Source organism: Dunckerocampus dactyliophorus, chromosome 19, assembly GCF_027744805.1.
Source record: "Dunckerocampus dactyliophorus isolate RoL2022-P2 chromosome 19, RoL_Ddac_1.1, whole genome shotgun sequence".
In the NCBI taxonomy this organism is placed as follows: Eukaryota; Metazoa; Chordata; class Actinopteri; order Syngnathiformes; family Syngnathidae; genus Dunckerocampus; species Dunckerocampus dactyliophorus.
Window position 1 is genome coordinate 18698464 of NC_072837.1, and position 13839 is coordinate 18712302.

Below are 13839 nucleotides of genomic sequence, written 5' to 3' on the forward strand. Positions count from 1 at the left end.
AATCCCGTCCTCAATGCCTGATTGGACAGCCGGCGGTCAGCTGACTACATCGCACTGGTGGCGTCACCTTAATTGCGGAAGACAGTCCTGATGTTGACACCCCCCCTACTGGCCACAAAGCTAAGCGACGTTTTTACCAGTGCAAGTGACACTTTTGCACATTTCCATTAATTTATTTTATAAAGCCGCGAGCGCATTCTTATTACTACTTCTACTTATAATTCCCACAGGAGTGATTGAAAAATAGATGTTTTGTAGTTGAAATAAACACAAAAACAGTGAGCATTTGTGGCATTAAACTTTATTAGAATGTCCCACCATTTTAACAGCGTCACCTTTGTTGGACTGTATTTACAGTTATAGTCATGGAACATCAATAAATACAAAAACATAAAGAAAGAGTAGAAGCGAAAATACAAAAAGTGACAAGTTTTCAAAGAATGAATAAGAACTGCATGAGGAACAAAAGGTAAAGATTGCAAAAAGTTAGAGGGAGATTTCCAGGCTTTAAAACTTGTGTAATATTAATGTTTGTTACACATATGCATTACGCCTGAGGAGGAACTGGTCTAGTCCACTTCCTCCATCCTGGATGTGTCGTCGTCACCTTCAAGCGGGGGCATCTCCTCAGTGTTGGGCATGGCGGCGTCGTCCGCCATCATATCGTCATCGTCGATGCCTGGCGGAAGAGCAGGAATGTGAGTACATGAGGAAAAACACGCAGAAAACACGTCACGTGTGGCGTACTCACCGAGACCCAGCTTGATCATTCTGAAGATACGGTTGGAGTGGGTCTGGGGGTCGTCCAGCGTGAACCCCGATGACAGCAGCGCCGTCTCAAAGAGCAGCGTGACCAGGTCCTTCACAGACTTGTCGTTCTTGTCCACCTCGGCCTTCACCCGCAAGGTCTCCACGATGGGGTGATCGGGGTTGATCTCCAGGTGCTTCTTGGCCGCCATGTAGCCCATGGTGGAGTTGTCCCTCAGCGCCTGGGCCTTCATGATCCTCTCCATGTTGGCCGTCCAGCCGTAGGTGCTGGTGACGATGCAGCACGGCGAGGATACTAGGCGGTTGGAGACGGTGACCTGCGGAGGAGATGGACTATTAGAAGTCTGAACACCAGCCAGAATGTGTTTCACTCTCCAAGGGTTTACAACACGTACCTTCTCCACCTTCTTCTCCAAGATGTCCTTCATGATTTTGCACAGATTTTCAAACTGAGCCTTCTTCTCCTCCTGCTTCTTCTTCTCGTCCTCATCCTCGGGCAGCTCCAGGCCTTCCTTGGTGACCGACACCAGGTTCTTGCCTTCAAACTCCTTCAGCTGCTGGACGCAGTACTCGTCGATGGGCTCGATCATGTAGATGACCTCCAGGCCGGCCTTGCGGAGGCGCTCCACAAAGGCAGAGTTGGCCACCTGGTCCTTGGTCTCACCTGAAATCCAAACATTCACGTCACAACGGCGGCTTGTTGGGTTTCAGATGAACAAATGAGCGGCTCACTCACCGGTGATGTAGTAGATGTGTTTCTGGTTGTCCTTCATACGCGTCACGTAGTCCTTCAGGGACACCATCTCATCTCCAGAGGATGACGTGTAGTATCTCAGCAGCTCAGATAGTTTCTTCCGGTTCTGGGAGTCCTCGTGGATGCCAAGCTGAAAGAAACCAAACACATTGTGCGTTCATTCTTGGCACATTTGGACAGAAAGTTGTGCTGAAGAGCTTCTGAATGCTGACCTTGAGGTTCTTGGAGAACTGCTCATAGCATTTCTTGTAGTTCTCCTTGTCCTCTGCGAGCTCGGTGAAGAGCTCCAGGCATTTCTTGACCAGGTTCTTGCGGATCACCTTGAGGATCTTGCTCTGCTGCAGCATCTCTCTGGAGATGTTGAGGGGCAGATCCTCAGAGTCCACCACGCCCTTGATGAAATCTGGAAAGGGTTGGAAAAGACGCTGAGTTTCTTTGTGTTGCTGGTGTTTATGTGTCAAGTCCCGTACTCACTGAGGTATTCGGGGATGAGCTCATCACAGTTGTCCATGATGAAGACCCTGCGCACGTACAGCTTGATGTTGTTCTTCTTCTTCTTATTCTCAAAGAGGTCGAAAGGAGCTCGGCGAGGCACAAACAGAAGGGCGCGGAACTCCAGCTGGCCTTCGACTGAAAAGTGCTGTTAAAAGCAGAGCATGGGAGCTGGTTATGACAAACTGAGACAAAGAGCTTCCAAGTTGGGATGGGCAAGTAACCTTGACAGCCAGGTGGTCCTCCCAGTCGTTGGTCAGACTCTTGTAGAACTCGCCGTACTCCTCGTTAGTGATGTCGTCCGGGTTCCGTGTCCACAGAGGTTTGGTCTTGTTCAGCTCCTCCTGGTCGATGTACTTCTCCTTGATCTTCTTCTTCTTCTTCTTGTCGGAGGACTTGTCGTGGTCGTGCTCCTCGTCTGAGCCGACATCCTCAATCTCGGGCTTGTCCTCGTCCTTCTCCTCCTCTTCCTTGTCTTTCTCCTTGTCCTCCTCCTCCAGCTCGTCATCGCTCACCTCCTTGTCTCGCTCTTTCTCCACCTGAAAGAGACCTTCATAGTTAGCCACGATGTACGCTACATGGATTCATAGCTGGATTTTCCGGGGCGGAACATTCAGTATGTCACGGAGGCGTATCCCTCCAACACGGCACACATTAAGTAAGGGACAGGAAGTGAAAGTGTCATGCGTCTGCCCGGTAAAGAAGTAAGAGTGCAGCCCTGCCCTTCTGAGGCATGGCGAGCACCAGTGCCAAGGAGAGGCCAGAGCTTGAAAACTCACTTCTGTCATTAAAAGTCTCTTGTGGAAATACGTAACCGGACAAAGACATAAGACCAGTGTGCTGCAATTGCTCAGTGGAGATGGGGAACGAGGATACAAGCTGGAATTATTTAAGCAGAACTTCAGCCAATAAGAAACTTTCATTTAATAAAAAAAAAAACAATCAATCATTCACACTTTTCAAATTTGACAGTTGCACTCAACTTTTATACAGTCGTCCCTCGCCACTTCACGCTTCTAGATTTATTAATAAATCATGCGGTTTCGTGGTTAAATATGACAAATTAGTCATTTTTAGGATAACAATGTCAAAATGAAGCACAAAACAAATATAAGGCCTTCAGAAGATGCATTCAAAGATGTTGTGATGATATGCGGTGGTCACTAGGTCTCAGTAATGTTGCTGTACACACAAGCACCAGACTTGAATGCCGGAACAACAAGCTTTTATTGCAGCGTTGAAGGATGTCTTTAGGTATAAATGGCTTATTTTCTGTTAATATGCTGAAACAAAAGTTAGCATTTTGTTCTCTTCCTGTACCCAACATGAACTGAACCCTGACCTTTAAATTGAATGAAGTAGGTAGTGAACCGTGACTGTAAAGTACTATTTCATCCCTGCTGGCCGCATACAAACAGGAGCTGTGATTATTCACGTGTCCAAGCGCCCGCAGGAGAAGAAGTTGTAAATAATCACTTACATACAGAGTGATGGGGTAGCCAATAAACTGCGAGTGCTTCTTCACAATCTCTTTAATCCTCCGCTCCTCCAGATATTCCGTCTGGTCATCCTTGAGGTGCAGAATGACGCGGGTGCCACGCCCGATTGGCTCATCTGAATGGAAGGACAAAATCAGTCAAGGTCCACATAACCTCTCAACCTGGCTGAGCAGCAAATAAACGTCAACTGCGCTTACGGTGGTCCACTGAGACTGTGAATGAGCCTCCGGCCGAAGACTCCCACACGTACTGCTCGTCATCGTTGTGCTTGGTGATCACCTTCACCTTCTCAGCCACCAGGTAGGCAGAGTAGAACCCCACGCCGAACTGACCGATCATGGAGATGTCCGCTCCGGCCTGCAGAGCCTCCATGAAGGCCTTAGTGCCCGACTTGGCGATGGTGCCCAGATTGTTGATTAGGTCCGCCTTCGTCATGCCGATGCCCGTGTCGACCAGGGTTAGGGTGCCTTCCTCTTTGTTGGGAATGATCTCAATTTTGAGGTCCTTGCCGGTGTCCAGCTTGGAGGGGTCAGTCAGGCTCTCATAGCGAATTTTGTCCAAAGCCTTCAGACAGAAATGGGAATCATTCGTTACTAGGGGTATCACGAGACAAGCCGATGCACGAGATTGGGTCCACGAGGACGAGAAGAAAGTACAATGAAAAAATATGACGGAACAAAACATGTTTACAATGTTTATTGTCCAACAAATTCACGATAAACGATATTATGGTCAACATTTTTCCAGACCAAATACAATGTTTTCTTTTATATGTTATTTTTCACTGTGTAAAGTTGTGGAAATGCCGTTTCTCACAAGCAATTTGTACCGTCTGTCAAACATTTACAGCATTTCTTAAAATGCTTTTTTCAAAAAGTGTCATTTTTGTTTGCAGAGGTAGACAGTCAGTAGCCAGATCTCAGGCCAGGTTTATCTCGGTACATAACATACAATTGGGGGCAAGGAGGGGTGTCATCAAATGGGATACCTTCACCATTGTCCCAATGAGTCTTGGTTTCTGAGTCCCTAGTAGTCCATTCTGTGCTCATGGCATGTATGCATGCCCATATACAGCACATAGTCATCTCAGTACAGAAGAACATAATTTGAGCTCATAGTAGGATAGCCACGTCTTCCAGTATTTTCCCCTTCATCTGTGGTGTATCTCAGTATAAATGTCAATTGTTCCATAATGTAAATGTCCTGAATTATTTTTCCCCATTCACTGATTGTTGGAGGTTCTTCTGACAACCATTTTTTAGTTATCGCTTTCTTACTTACATCCACTATCTGCAATAAACATCTATCCCCTCTTCTAAAAAAAAAATGCTGGCTTTTCAACTGTTTTTCTTTTGCGGTATCGCTCTGTGAATACACACGATTTTGCGCTGCTCCGGTGTATTTGCTGTATTTACTTTGCTGACCAAACGTCTCAGTGAGTGTTGCCTGTCGGGACAAAGGCTCTGCATCTCCACATGCAATTTTTTTTCCCAGGTGAGAAAACCGGGTTGGTGTTCTGTCACCTTTTATGTTGCTACCACTTTCGAATCAATTTGGCATCCTGGCTCGTTCGTCTTGATGGGCTCACCTTGTTCATTATTAATATTCCCACACGGGGTCTGTGGCATTTGACTTTACAAGCATCTTTTTCCCTCCTAACTTCTACTCCGTTACCTTGCATTGCTCCACTCTTTTGCTGTGTGTGTATGCTAGCAGCCCTGCTCCCACACCAGGCCAGAGACAAAGAAAACAGACACGATGAAGAAATCTTGTCACTTTTTAATCTTGCGTGATCTTGTGACACCCCCATTACTTTTACACTCGTATTGCTATCTTTTAGAGAGGTTGTGCTGAAAAACACTTGACAAGCACACGTATATATGTATGGCGATTGCTCCTTGGTAGTGAGATTTGATAGCCGCCACCTTTCTCAATAGAAAGCAACACAAGCCCTCCAAACAATCCAGTTCTGACCAACTTACATCGGAGGAGTTGGAGATGAGCTCCCTGAGGAAGATCTCTTTGTTGGAATAGAAGGTGTTGATGATGAGGGACATCAGCTGAGCAATCTCAGCCTGGAACGCAAAAGTCTCCACCTCCGCTTCCTCCATTTGTTGGTCCACTAGCTCAGGCATCTAAGCAGATAGACATACGCTCATTGTTATTTATATATACACAACAAGTTTTCACAACATTTGATAGCTCACTATCCTGGAACGGCAGCTTGAGAAAAATAAAGTATTAAAAATAACAACAACACAGGAGAAGCTGTTTTTATGGCAAAGTTTAACAAATGTTTGATTACAACTTAACACGCAGCTTTTCTAAGTGAGCAGTTTAGCATGCTTAGTAATGGCTTAAGCAAAAGGTGAGCACCCTCGAAACAGGTGGCGTGACAGACTGCCGACTCGTCCACCGTCCGTCATTAATCCATCTTTGGCCAAATCCCACGGCAATCTGCTCTAAGAACACCGTTGCATAACAGTTATTTGAATTTTACAGCTGAATCCTTATGTGTGAATGAGCAAACAAGCTAATATCCTCCTGAGACCCAGCAATGCATTTTGTCCTCTGTAGGTAGAGGACGAGCGGTTCACAGCCTGTTTTCAAATGGCAAACAAGAATAAAAACCTGTTGTGCTGTGAAGACATTATCCCAGGCATTCCATTGGTATGTGACTTGAAGATCTGTTCTCCCAAACTAGCTGCTAAACCGGAATAGAGTGTTTCATGGACCCAGAAGTTACTACACTTACCCAAATTGTTGCACATGCGTCTTTGCCAGCTATACAAATTATATGATGACAACCAATGATGATGTGTAACCGAGAGGGGCTTCCTATGGTTTTGTTCATCACATAAAATAAAAAAAAAAAAATCGCATCACGCAATGCCAAAAAACACAAGAAGCTCCACTGGAACATTTCTGTGTGCCGTAGGTTTTCTCCGGGAACTCCTTGATTGACTGCTGACCAGTCCAGGCTGTACCCCACCTCTCTCCCAAAGCTAGCTGGGATGGGCTCCAGCTCACCTGTGACCCTAATTAGAACAACCGCCACAAAAAAGTGGATGGATGTGTTGTCTGACACAAAAATGTGTCACATAAGAAAATCATTTAATGCAAAGACGCAACTCTTATTACAGTATATGGGTTTCTCAGGGGTTTGACAGTCACGTGGTTTGAACGGCACCACCTAGCGGTTTGCCTGGCGAACTGCAAGCTTCTAGAAGGTACTATCAAAGCAACTCTTGCGGTTTCTGTTTGAAATTGTCGTTTGAAGCACACAAAGTCAAGTGGCTGAGAGAATTACCAGCAGTATATATGATTTTGTTTTTGTTTGTTTTTTATGTCGAATTTGTGTGATACGGTGAAGACATTTAGTTTCGTTTCGTAGTGCGCCTATTTCACGTAGTTCCAGTCTGGCAAGTGCAACACTAAAGGACCTGCTATGTACATGTGGTCGTCTTCGACAAGCGATGTATAAACAAGCATGGCGTTCTAATATAAACACACATTGATACGGCAAAAAGATGTTTAGAATGAAAATCACTATTACACTGTCATTACCTAACAGTACCATGAAGTCTGTGACAGGCTAGCTTCAATGAAATTTAAGTTAAAACGTGTAAAATGAGTGCTCATGATAATTTCAGATTTTAAAATTCTGTTACCTTGGTCCTCGTTGTTCGTGGTTAAAGTTCAGTGTTGAGACAAAGCGGCACAAGTGGCAAAATCGTCTTCTTTATACAGTTTCCTCAGACTGTTCGAGAACGCCGAAAGCTTCCAGAACCCTCTGGAATCTTCCTCGATACATCGTGGTGAAATGGTTGCTGATTGGCCTAATGGGCTGTCGGTTAGCAACGGGGCGGGACAAATGAAGCGGAAGTTGTCAGTGGCTGAATTGAAAGGGCTATGAGGCGTTCAGGGAGCATTCCAGAACATCTTCGTTATATGTAAACGTTAACGTCACAACACTTCCTTTATGAAGTCATCCTCCAACGTTTATGAAGTTTTGAAGAAAATACTTGAGTTAGTATTTCTCAGTTTGTTTTTATTACAAATATGAATGTTTTCATTTAAAAAATGTTACAAAAAGAGAGCCTATACTGTACTTCCAGTGAACGCCAGGCTATGGTGAGCACTAAACCCCGCATTATGTGTTTCACTTTCATTTCACCACACCCTGGCTTAGCATATGTTGACATACATTGGACTGGTTTTTGCATGTTTAGTAAACAAAAAGGTGAGTAATATCAAAGTGGCATCCTTCAATTTGTGCCATTATTGTACTTTGTTTGCTAAAATAAAAAAAAAACTTTAAAAACAATACAACTGTGTCAAAAATACCGTATTTATATTTCTGAGTGTAGTTTTACAAAAGCAGCTGAGATTGGGTAACAATAGATGACATAAAAACTGTGCTAGTTTCTTCTTTTGATGTCTCATGGCTTTTTTGGGGGGTGGCAAGCTAAATAAGTTACAAAAAAATGCTTCACGAAAGCAGGATTAGTCCACTTCTTCCATTCTTGAGGCGTCGTCATCTCCCTCCAGAACTGGCATGTCTTCTTCAGCAGGCTGAGTGAGGTCCTCGACTGTGGAGTCGTCTTCATCGATGCCTGGGAATGACAGGTGCTTATTAGCGAGATCGTCTGTAAGCCACGTTTCACAACTCATCCATCCATTTTGACCAAGTAAGTTCAGCCCTGCACTCTGGCCAGCGCTCGAACCCACGTCCACAAATCCCTGCCAAGTTGGGCAACACTAGACAACAAGCTAAAAGCCTGCGCTGTCAACTCGTTGTCCAGGACAGCTCTTAAGGTGTCAGGGAGTGAGCTTTGACTAACGTAATATTGCACAGTCTGACCAGCTACATCCTGGGCTGGTCACTAGTCACTAATCACAGAACAACATACAGACAAACAACCATTGCACAATTTAGAGTCTTCAATTAGCCTAACATGCATACTTTTAGGATGTCCCACGCAAGCATGGGGAGAACATCCGCACAGAGATGTTCCAGCAGAGATTTCAACCCGGCATCTATGATGCTGACTTGATAACCACAGCACCAAACACTCACCAAGGCCAAGCTTGATCATTCTGTAGATGCGGTTGGCGTGTGTCTGCGGGTCCTCCAGTGTGAACCCTGAAGACAGCAGCGCCGTCTCAAACAAGAGGATGACAAGGTCCTTCACCGCCTTGTCGTTCTTGTCCGCCTCGGCCTTCACCCTCAAGGTCTCCACGATGGGATGTGCGGGGTTGATCTCCAGGTGCTTCTTGGCCGTCATGTAGCCCATGGTGGAGTTGTCCCTCAAGGCCTGGGATTTCATGATCCTCTCCATGTTGGCCGTCCAGCCGTAGGTGCTGGTGACGATGCAGCACGGCGAGGAGACGAGACGGTTGGAGACGGTGACCTGAAAATAATGAAGATGAGTTGCAGCAGGATCACTTAATCCATGACCAAATCTGCAAGTATTACCTTTTCAATCTTCTTGTCGAGGATGTCCTTCATGATCTTGCAAAGGTTTTCAAACTTGGTTTTGAGTTCTTCCTGCTTCTTCTTCTCGTCCTCATCCTCGGGCAGCTCCAGGCCTTCCTTGGTAACAGACACCAGGTTCTTGCCGTCATACTCCTTCAGCTGCTGGACGCAGTACTCGTCAATGGGCTCGATCATGTAGATGACCTCCAGGCCGGCCTTGCGGAGGCGCTCCACGAAGGCCGAGTTGGCCACCTGGTCCTTGGTCTCACCTGTTGTAAGAGTTGATTCGTTCGATATGCTGAAGATGTCTGAAGCAAATGTAGACAGGACGAGAATGGAGCTGGATACAAACCTGTGATGTAGTAGATGTGTTTCTGGTTGTCCTTCATGCGTGAAACATAGTCCTTCAGGGACACCATCTCATCTCCAGAGGAAGAGGTGTAGTACCTCAGCAACTCTGACAGTTTCTTCCTGTTCTGGGAATCCTCATGGATGCCGAGCTGGAACATTCAAATGTGTGTCAGTAGTGTCAAAATAATGTAATGAGGTCTGCAGGAGTCCAGATCAGTCTACCTTGATGTTCTTGGAGAACTGCTCGTAGCACTTCTTGTAGTTGTCCTTGTCCTCTGCAAGCTCTGTGAAGAGTTCCAGGCACTTCTTGACCAGGTTCTTGCGGATCACCTTTAGGATCTTGCTCTGCTGCAGCATCTCTCTGGAGATGTTGAGGGGCAGATCCTCAGAGTCCACCACACCCTTGATGAAATCTGAGAAGAGAGATGACAGACGGTCATTAAGCAGAAGTTTCCTCATGACAGCAGAGGGGGACTTTTGAAGGAGTCATCTGGAGGCGCTCACTGAGGTACTCTGGAATCAGCTCCTCACAGTTGTCCATGATGAAGACCCTGCGCACGTACAGCTTGATGTTGTTTCTCTTCTTCTTGTTCTCAAAGAGGTCGAAGGCAGCCCTTCTGGGGACAAACAGCAGCGCTCTGAACTCCAGCTGGCCCTCCACGGAGAAATGCTGCAGACAAAAGAGAGTTGAGCGTTGCTGAAGTGCTTTGGTCATGATCCATGTCTCCAAAAATCTGCTGCAGGAACATACCTTGACGGCCAGATGGTCCTCCCAGTCGTTGGTGAGACTCTTGTAGAACTCTCCGTACTCTTCGTTGGTGATGTCGTCTGGATTCCGGGTCCAGATGGGCTTGGTCTTGTTGAGCTCCTGAGCGTCGATGTACTTTTCCTTGACCTTCTTCTTCCTCTTGTTCTTGCCCTCCTTGGTATCCTCATCCTCGTCTGAGCCGACGTCTTCAATCTGGGGTTTGTCCTTGTCCTCTGCGGCCTCTTTCTCTGCTTCCTCCTCCTTGTCCCCTGGTCCCTCGAGGTCCACTTCTTTCTCCCTGGTCTTCTCCACCTTGAAAAGCAAAGATGGTGTCAGAGTCTTGGTTTCAAGTTGGAATCACTCGCATTTGTTGACGTGACCTTACGTAAAGTGTGATGGGATAGCCAATGAACTGGGAGTGCTTCTTCACAACTTCCTTGACGCGCTTCTCTTCGCAGTATTCTGTCTGGTCTTCTTTGAGATGGAGGATGACTTTGGTACCCCTGCCAATGGACTCTCCTACGAGTCATCACAGATCAGTACCCATGAACATCGTCGCTAACTTACCAAAAATGATCAACTTACCAGTGTCGGGTTTGACTGTGAAGGATCCTCCGGCCGCGGACTCCCACACGTACTGCTCGTCATCGTTGTGCTTGGTGATCACTGTCACCTTCTCAGCTACCAGGTAGGCCGAGTAGAAACCCACACCGAACTGACCGATCATGGAGATGTCGGCTCCGGCCTGCAGGGCCTCCATGAAGGCCTTGGTGCCCGACTTGGCGATGGTGCCCAGATTGTTGATCAGGTCTGCCTTGGTCATGCCGATGCCCGTGTCGACGAGGGTGAGGGTGCGGGCGTGCAGGTCGGGCCTGATTTCGATCTTCAGCTCCTTGCAGGAGTCCAGTCTGCTCGGATCAGTCAAGCTCTCGTATCGGATTTTGTCCAAAGCCTGGCAGAGAGAAATGTGGGTGTTTTAGCACTTCTGCTTGGTTTTCGGACAAACTTCTGGACATTCTCAAGTATGTCACTGTGCGGGTGCTTACAGCCCGGCGAAGCTGCTCTACCTAGTGATGAAGTTGGGACATCACATTTTATCAACTCCCCGAAATCAAATGCACCCGAAGTTGACCAATTCGGAATTCAACTTTACTTTTCTGGAAAACGGAAGCTCTGAAATCTAAAGAGTTCAGCGTCCAACAATTCACTGCAGTCGTGTTTTGCTCCTTCATTGGCATTTCTCAAAGATCAAACCAGCATCAACAGCAGGTTGGTATTATTGTATGTCATTAAACTTGGAAAATATTTTTTGCCTTAACCTGTGAGGTCCCTTACAAGTCAAATTATTATTTTTACCCTCAGGTCCCAAAAGAGTCCCTCTCATAAATGTGTAAGAAAAATGGAATGTCTAATTTTTATTTTTTTGGTCTCACCACCTTTTGCTTTCTTATGTCCTTTTTGTCAGAAGAATCCCCAATGCAATATTTTCCAAAAATGAGGTGTAAAGTGGAACATTTCATATAGGGTGATGACAACTTTGACTGATTATTTTTGGAGATAATGACAATTAATTTAAAAAAAATAAAACAAAAAATGTTACACTATTTACCCTTAGGTCCCAAAATGGTACCCCTGTCATAAAAGTTGAATAAAAATGTAATTTTTGAAACAATCAAAATGATGTGGTTATAATAGGAGTCAATGGGGACAAATTGGTCCCGATGGTAAAGAGTGTAAGCACATGTGAAAATATCATATTTGATATATCTTGTAATAGAAGGGGAATACGAAATTGCACAAAATAGTAATAAAAAACAAATCCTGGACACGTTTCATACAGTTACAGCCTTAAAACTGACCGATATGTTGAAATGTCCAAGTTTGTTTATCCCGAAAAGAGCTCAGCAGACACATTTTCTGTATTTTCAATCTTTTAGTGATAAAATTGTCTGCAAGCTGTCACAAAGACCTCCGCTCTTAAAGCAGGAAGTCCTGAAACAAGTAAGTGCCTACTTTGATATGCTATAATTGAGTCCCGCCCACGCAGGGGCGTTACTCCTTCCTGATTGGTAAATGTGTGATTATGTGTTAGCATTTAACTGGTTCCAGCTTGTGTCAATCAAGGAAGTGAATGAACGTGTTCTACATGTGCAAGCGTGGTCGGCTTGTTAAGGTTGCCAAGTAACAGTGTAACTGTTGTCTGAGTCTACAGTACTTCTATGGTATAATTCTAGTCAACTCTAACAATATTTAGAATCAAAACAAGCAAATACGCAGAAGGAAGAATTCACTTACGTCGGAGGAGTTGGAGATGAGCTCCCTGAGGAAGATCTCTTTGTTGGAATAGAAGGTGTTGATGATGAGGGACATCAACTGAGCGATCTCAGCCTGAAAAGCAAAGGTCTCCATTTCCTCTTCCATAGCGTGGCCGGCGTTCTCGGGCATCTGCAGAGAGAAGAAATAAGTCATGTACAGTATTTGTATTGTATTGTATTGTACTTTATTAATCCCACAGCAGGGAAATTCACTTGTTACAGCAGCAAGCAAGATACGCAAGTAAAGAATACATAGTGACTACAACATGGTTCAGGTGGTGCAGGTGTTGTAGAGCCTGACAGCGGTCGGTATGAAGGACCTGCGGAACCTCTCCTTCTTACACTGTGGGTGTAACAGTCTGCTGCTGAAGGATTCTTTGTGAAAGTGTTAGATTCTAGGGGCCATAACTGCAACCACATGGCCTATGGGTGGGGCGGGGGGAGGTGAGCAGCTGCTGATGGTGGAGCACATGTTCATCCTGTCAATCAAACACTCTGATCCTTTGACCATCCCCCAGTGGGTTACCTAACACCTTGATGTTAAAGGACGCCAATACCCGAAGGACTGATTAATTGATTTGATTAAAACGCTGCTCCTAACTTCACATTTGATTAAATGTCATTTTTTTCTGTGCGTCATTACGAACATACGGTCCGTGATATCCGCCATTGCTCTCGTGCTCAGGGTCACCCTCCATGCCATGTGCTCATTAACGTGGCACAAGATTCTATCTGGTCCACTCTGATGGAGTATAGTGTCCAAACTGTTGTCCGTACACAAGCGCTATCAACTTAACAGCAAATACGGGTCTTTAACTGTTAAGTGTAAGTAACTCCACTATCAAAATAGCAAAAACAAAAACGATTTTAATGTGCTTTGATCTTCTTACCTTGACTATGATCTGTCTTCTTGAAGATGGGCCTCAACTGTTTAGATTTGGTGAGGAGCTCCAAGTCTCGCCCGGCCTTCCGTTTGGTGTACTCGAGCGAGTAGCTTCAAACGCTATCCAGACCCCTGTGACACGCCGGTGCCTTTTTATACTTGGGGGGAGGTTGTTCTGGAAGGTCCCATTCAGAAGGTTCCAGAAGATACGTTCACTACGTTGAGGGGGCTGGGGGGGCTCCAGGGAGGTGGCAAGTGAAACACCAGAGCCCCAACGCTGATGTGCCCTTATAGGGCAGCCAAAGTCACAAGTGGTGCCTGTCACTCAGGCATGAGAAGCTTCCTGATAGCTCGGCTGGCCATTAAGGCCCCAGACACCCACCTCACAACCCCCCCGCCCAACAACACCCACCCCGCAAAGCGTCACAGCTGGGGATTGAATTTGCTATCAGCTGCGGTGCCGTGACCATTGCATAAACACACACACACACAATAGGCCGATATTAGTCATACTCTGGCCAAATACAAGTATATGCAGTATACAGTATAT

At 45.8% G+C, this 13839-nt stretch overlaps 2 protein-coding genes across 3 annotated transcripts; both read right to left on the reverse strand.

Annotated features, from left to right (window-relative positions):
- Window positions 1-285: 285 nt before the first annotated feature.
- Window positions 286-7353, reverse strand: hsp90aa1.2 (heat shock protein 90, alpha (cytosolic), class A member 1, tandem duplicate 2). Of its 2 annotated transcripts, none has more exons than XM_054762021.1 (11): window positions 7185-7353; window positions 5496-5648; window positions 3711-4077; window positions 3495-3628; window positions 2239-2553; window positions 1997-2162; window positions 1735-1925; window positions 1505-1652; window positions 1164-1432; window positions 752-1085; window positions 286-679 (listed from the first exon to the last, which is right to left on the reverse strand). In XM_054762021.1, exons 2-11 carry the CDS (start codon window positions 5646-5648, stop codon window positions 570-572), a joined length of 2187 nt encoding a protein of 728 aa, XP_054617996.1. In that variant the 5' UTR covers window positions 7185-7353; the 3' UTR covers window positions 286-569. The 2 variants fall into 2 exon arrangements, with proteins under 2 accessions (XP_054617996.1, XP_054617995.1); XM_054762020.1 differs by lacking the exon at window positions 7185-7353 and adding an exon at window positions 6269-6441.
- A 239-nt stretch (window positions 7354-7592) lies between these two features.
- hsp90aa1.1 (heat shock protein 90, alpha (cytosolic), class A member 1, tandem duplicate 1) lies at window positions 7593-13632 on the reverse strand. The gene is made up of 11 exons (XM_054762132.1): window positions 13297-13632; window positions 12387-12536; window positions 10677-11043; window positions 10477-10610; window positions 10095-10403; window positions 9848-10013; window positions 9566-9756; window positions 9345-9492; window positions 8993-9261; window positions 8594-8927; window positions 7593-8129 (listed from the first exon to the last, which is right to left on the reverse strand). Exons 2-11 carry the CDS (start codon window positions 12534-12536, stop codon window positions 8020-8022), a joined length of 2178 nt encoding a protein of 725 aa, XP_054618107.1. The 5' UTR covers window positions 13297-13632; the 3' UTR covers window positions 7593-8019.
- Between the last annotated feature and the right edge of the window lie 207 nt (window positions 13633-13839).

Bases quoted from the DNA above. Each gene is read 5' to 3' on its own strand.
- hsp90aa1.2 (XM_054762020.1), bottom strand. From the start codon at position 6,436: ATGTTCCAGTGGAGCTTCTTGTGTTTTTTGGCATTGCGTGATGCGATT. The intron at 1,653-1,734 runs GTCAGCATTCAG...GGTTTCTTTCAG, and splicing joins AGTTCTCCAAGAACCTCAAG to CTTGGCATCCACGAGGACTC. The intron at 680-751 runs GTGAGTACGCCA...CTCTTCCGCCAG, and splicing joins AATGATCAAGCTGGGTCTCG to GCATCGACGATGACGATATG.
- hsp90aa1.1 (XM_054762132.1), bottom strand. From the start codon at position 12,536: ATGCCCGAGAACGCCGGCCACGCTATGGAAGAGGAAATGGAGACCTTT. The intron at 8,928-8,992 runs GTAATACTTGCA...CATTATTTTCAG, and splicing joins TCGACAAGAAGATTGAAAAG to GTCACCGTCTCCAACCGTCT. The intron at 8,130-8,593 runs GTGAGTGTTTGG...TGTCATTCCCAG, and splicing joins AATGATCAAGCTTGGCCTTG to GCATCGATGAAGACGACTCC.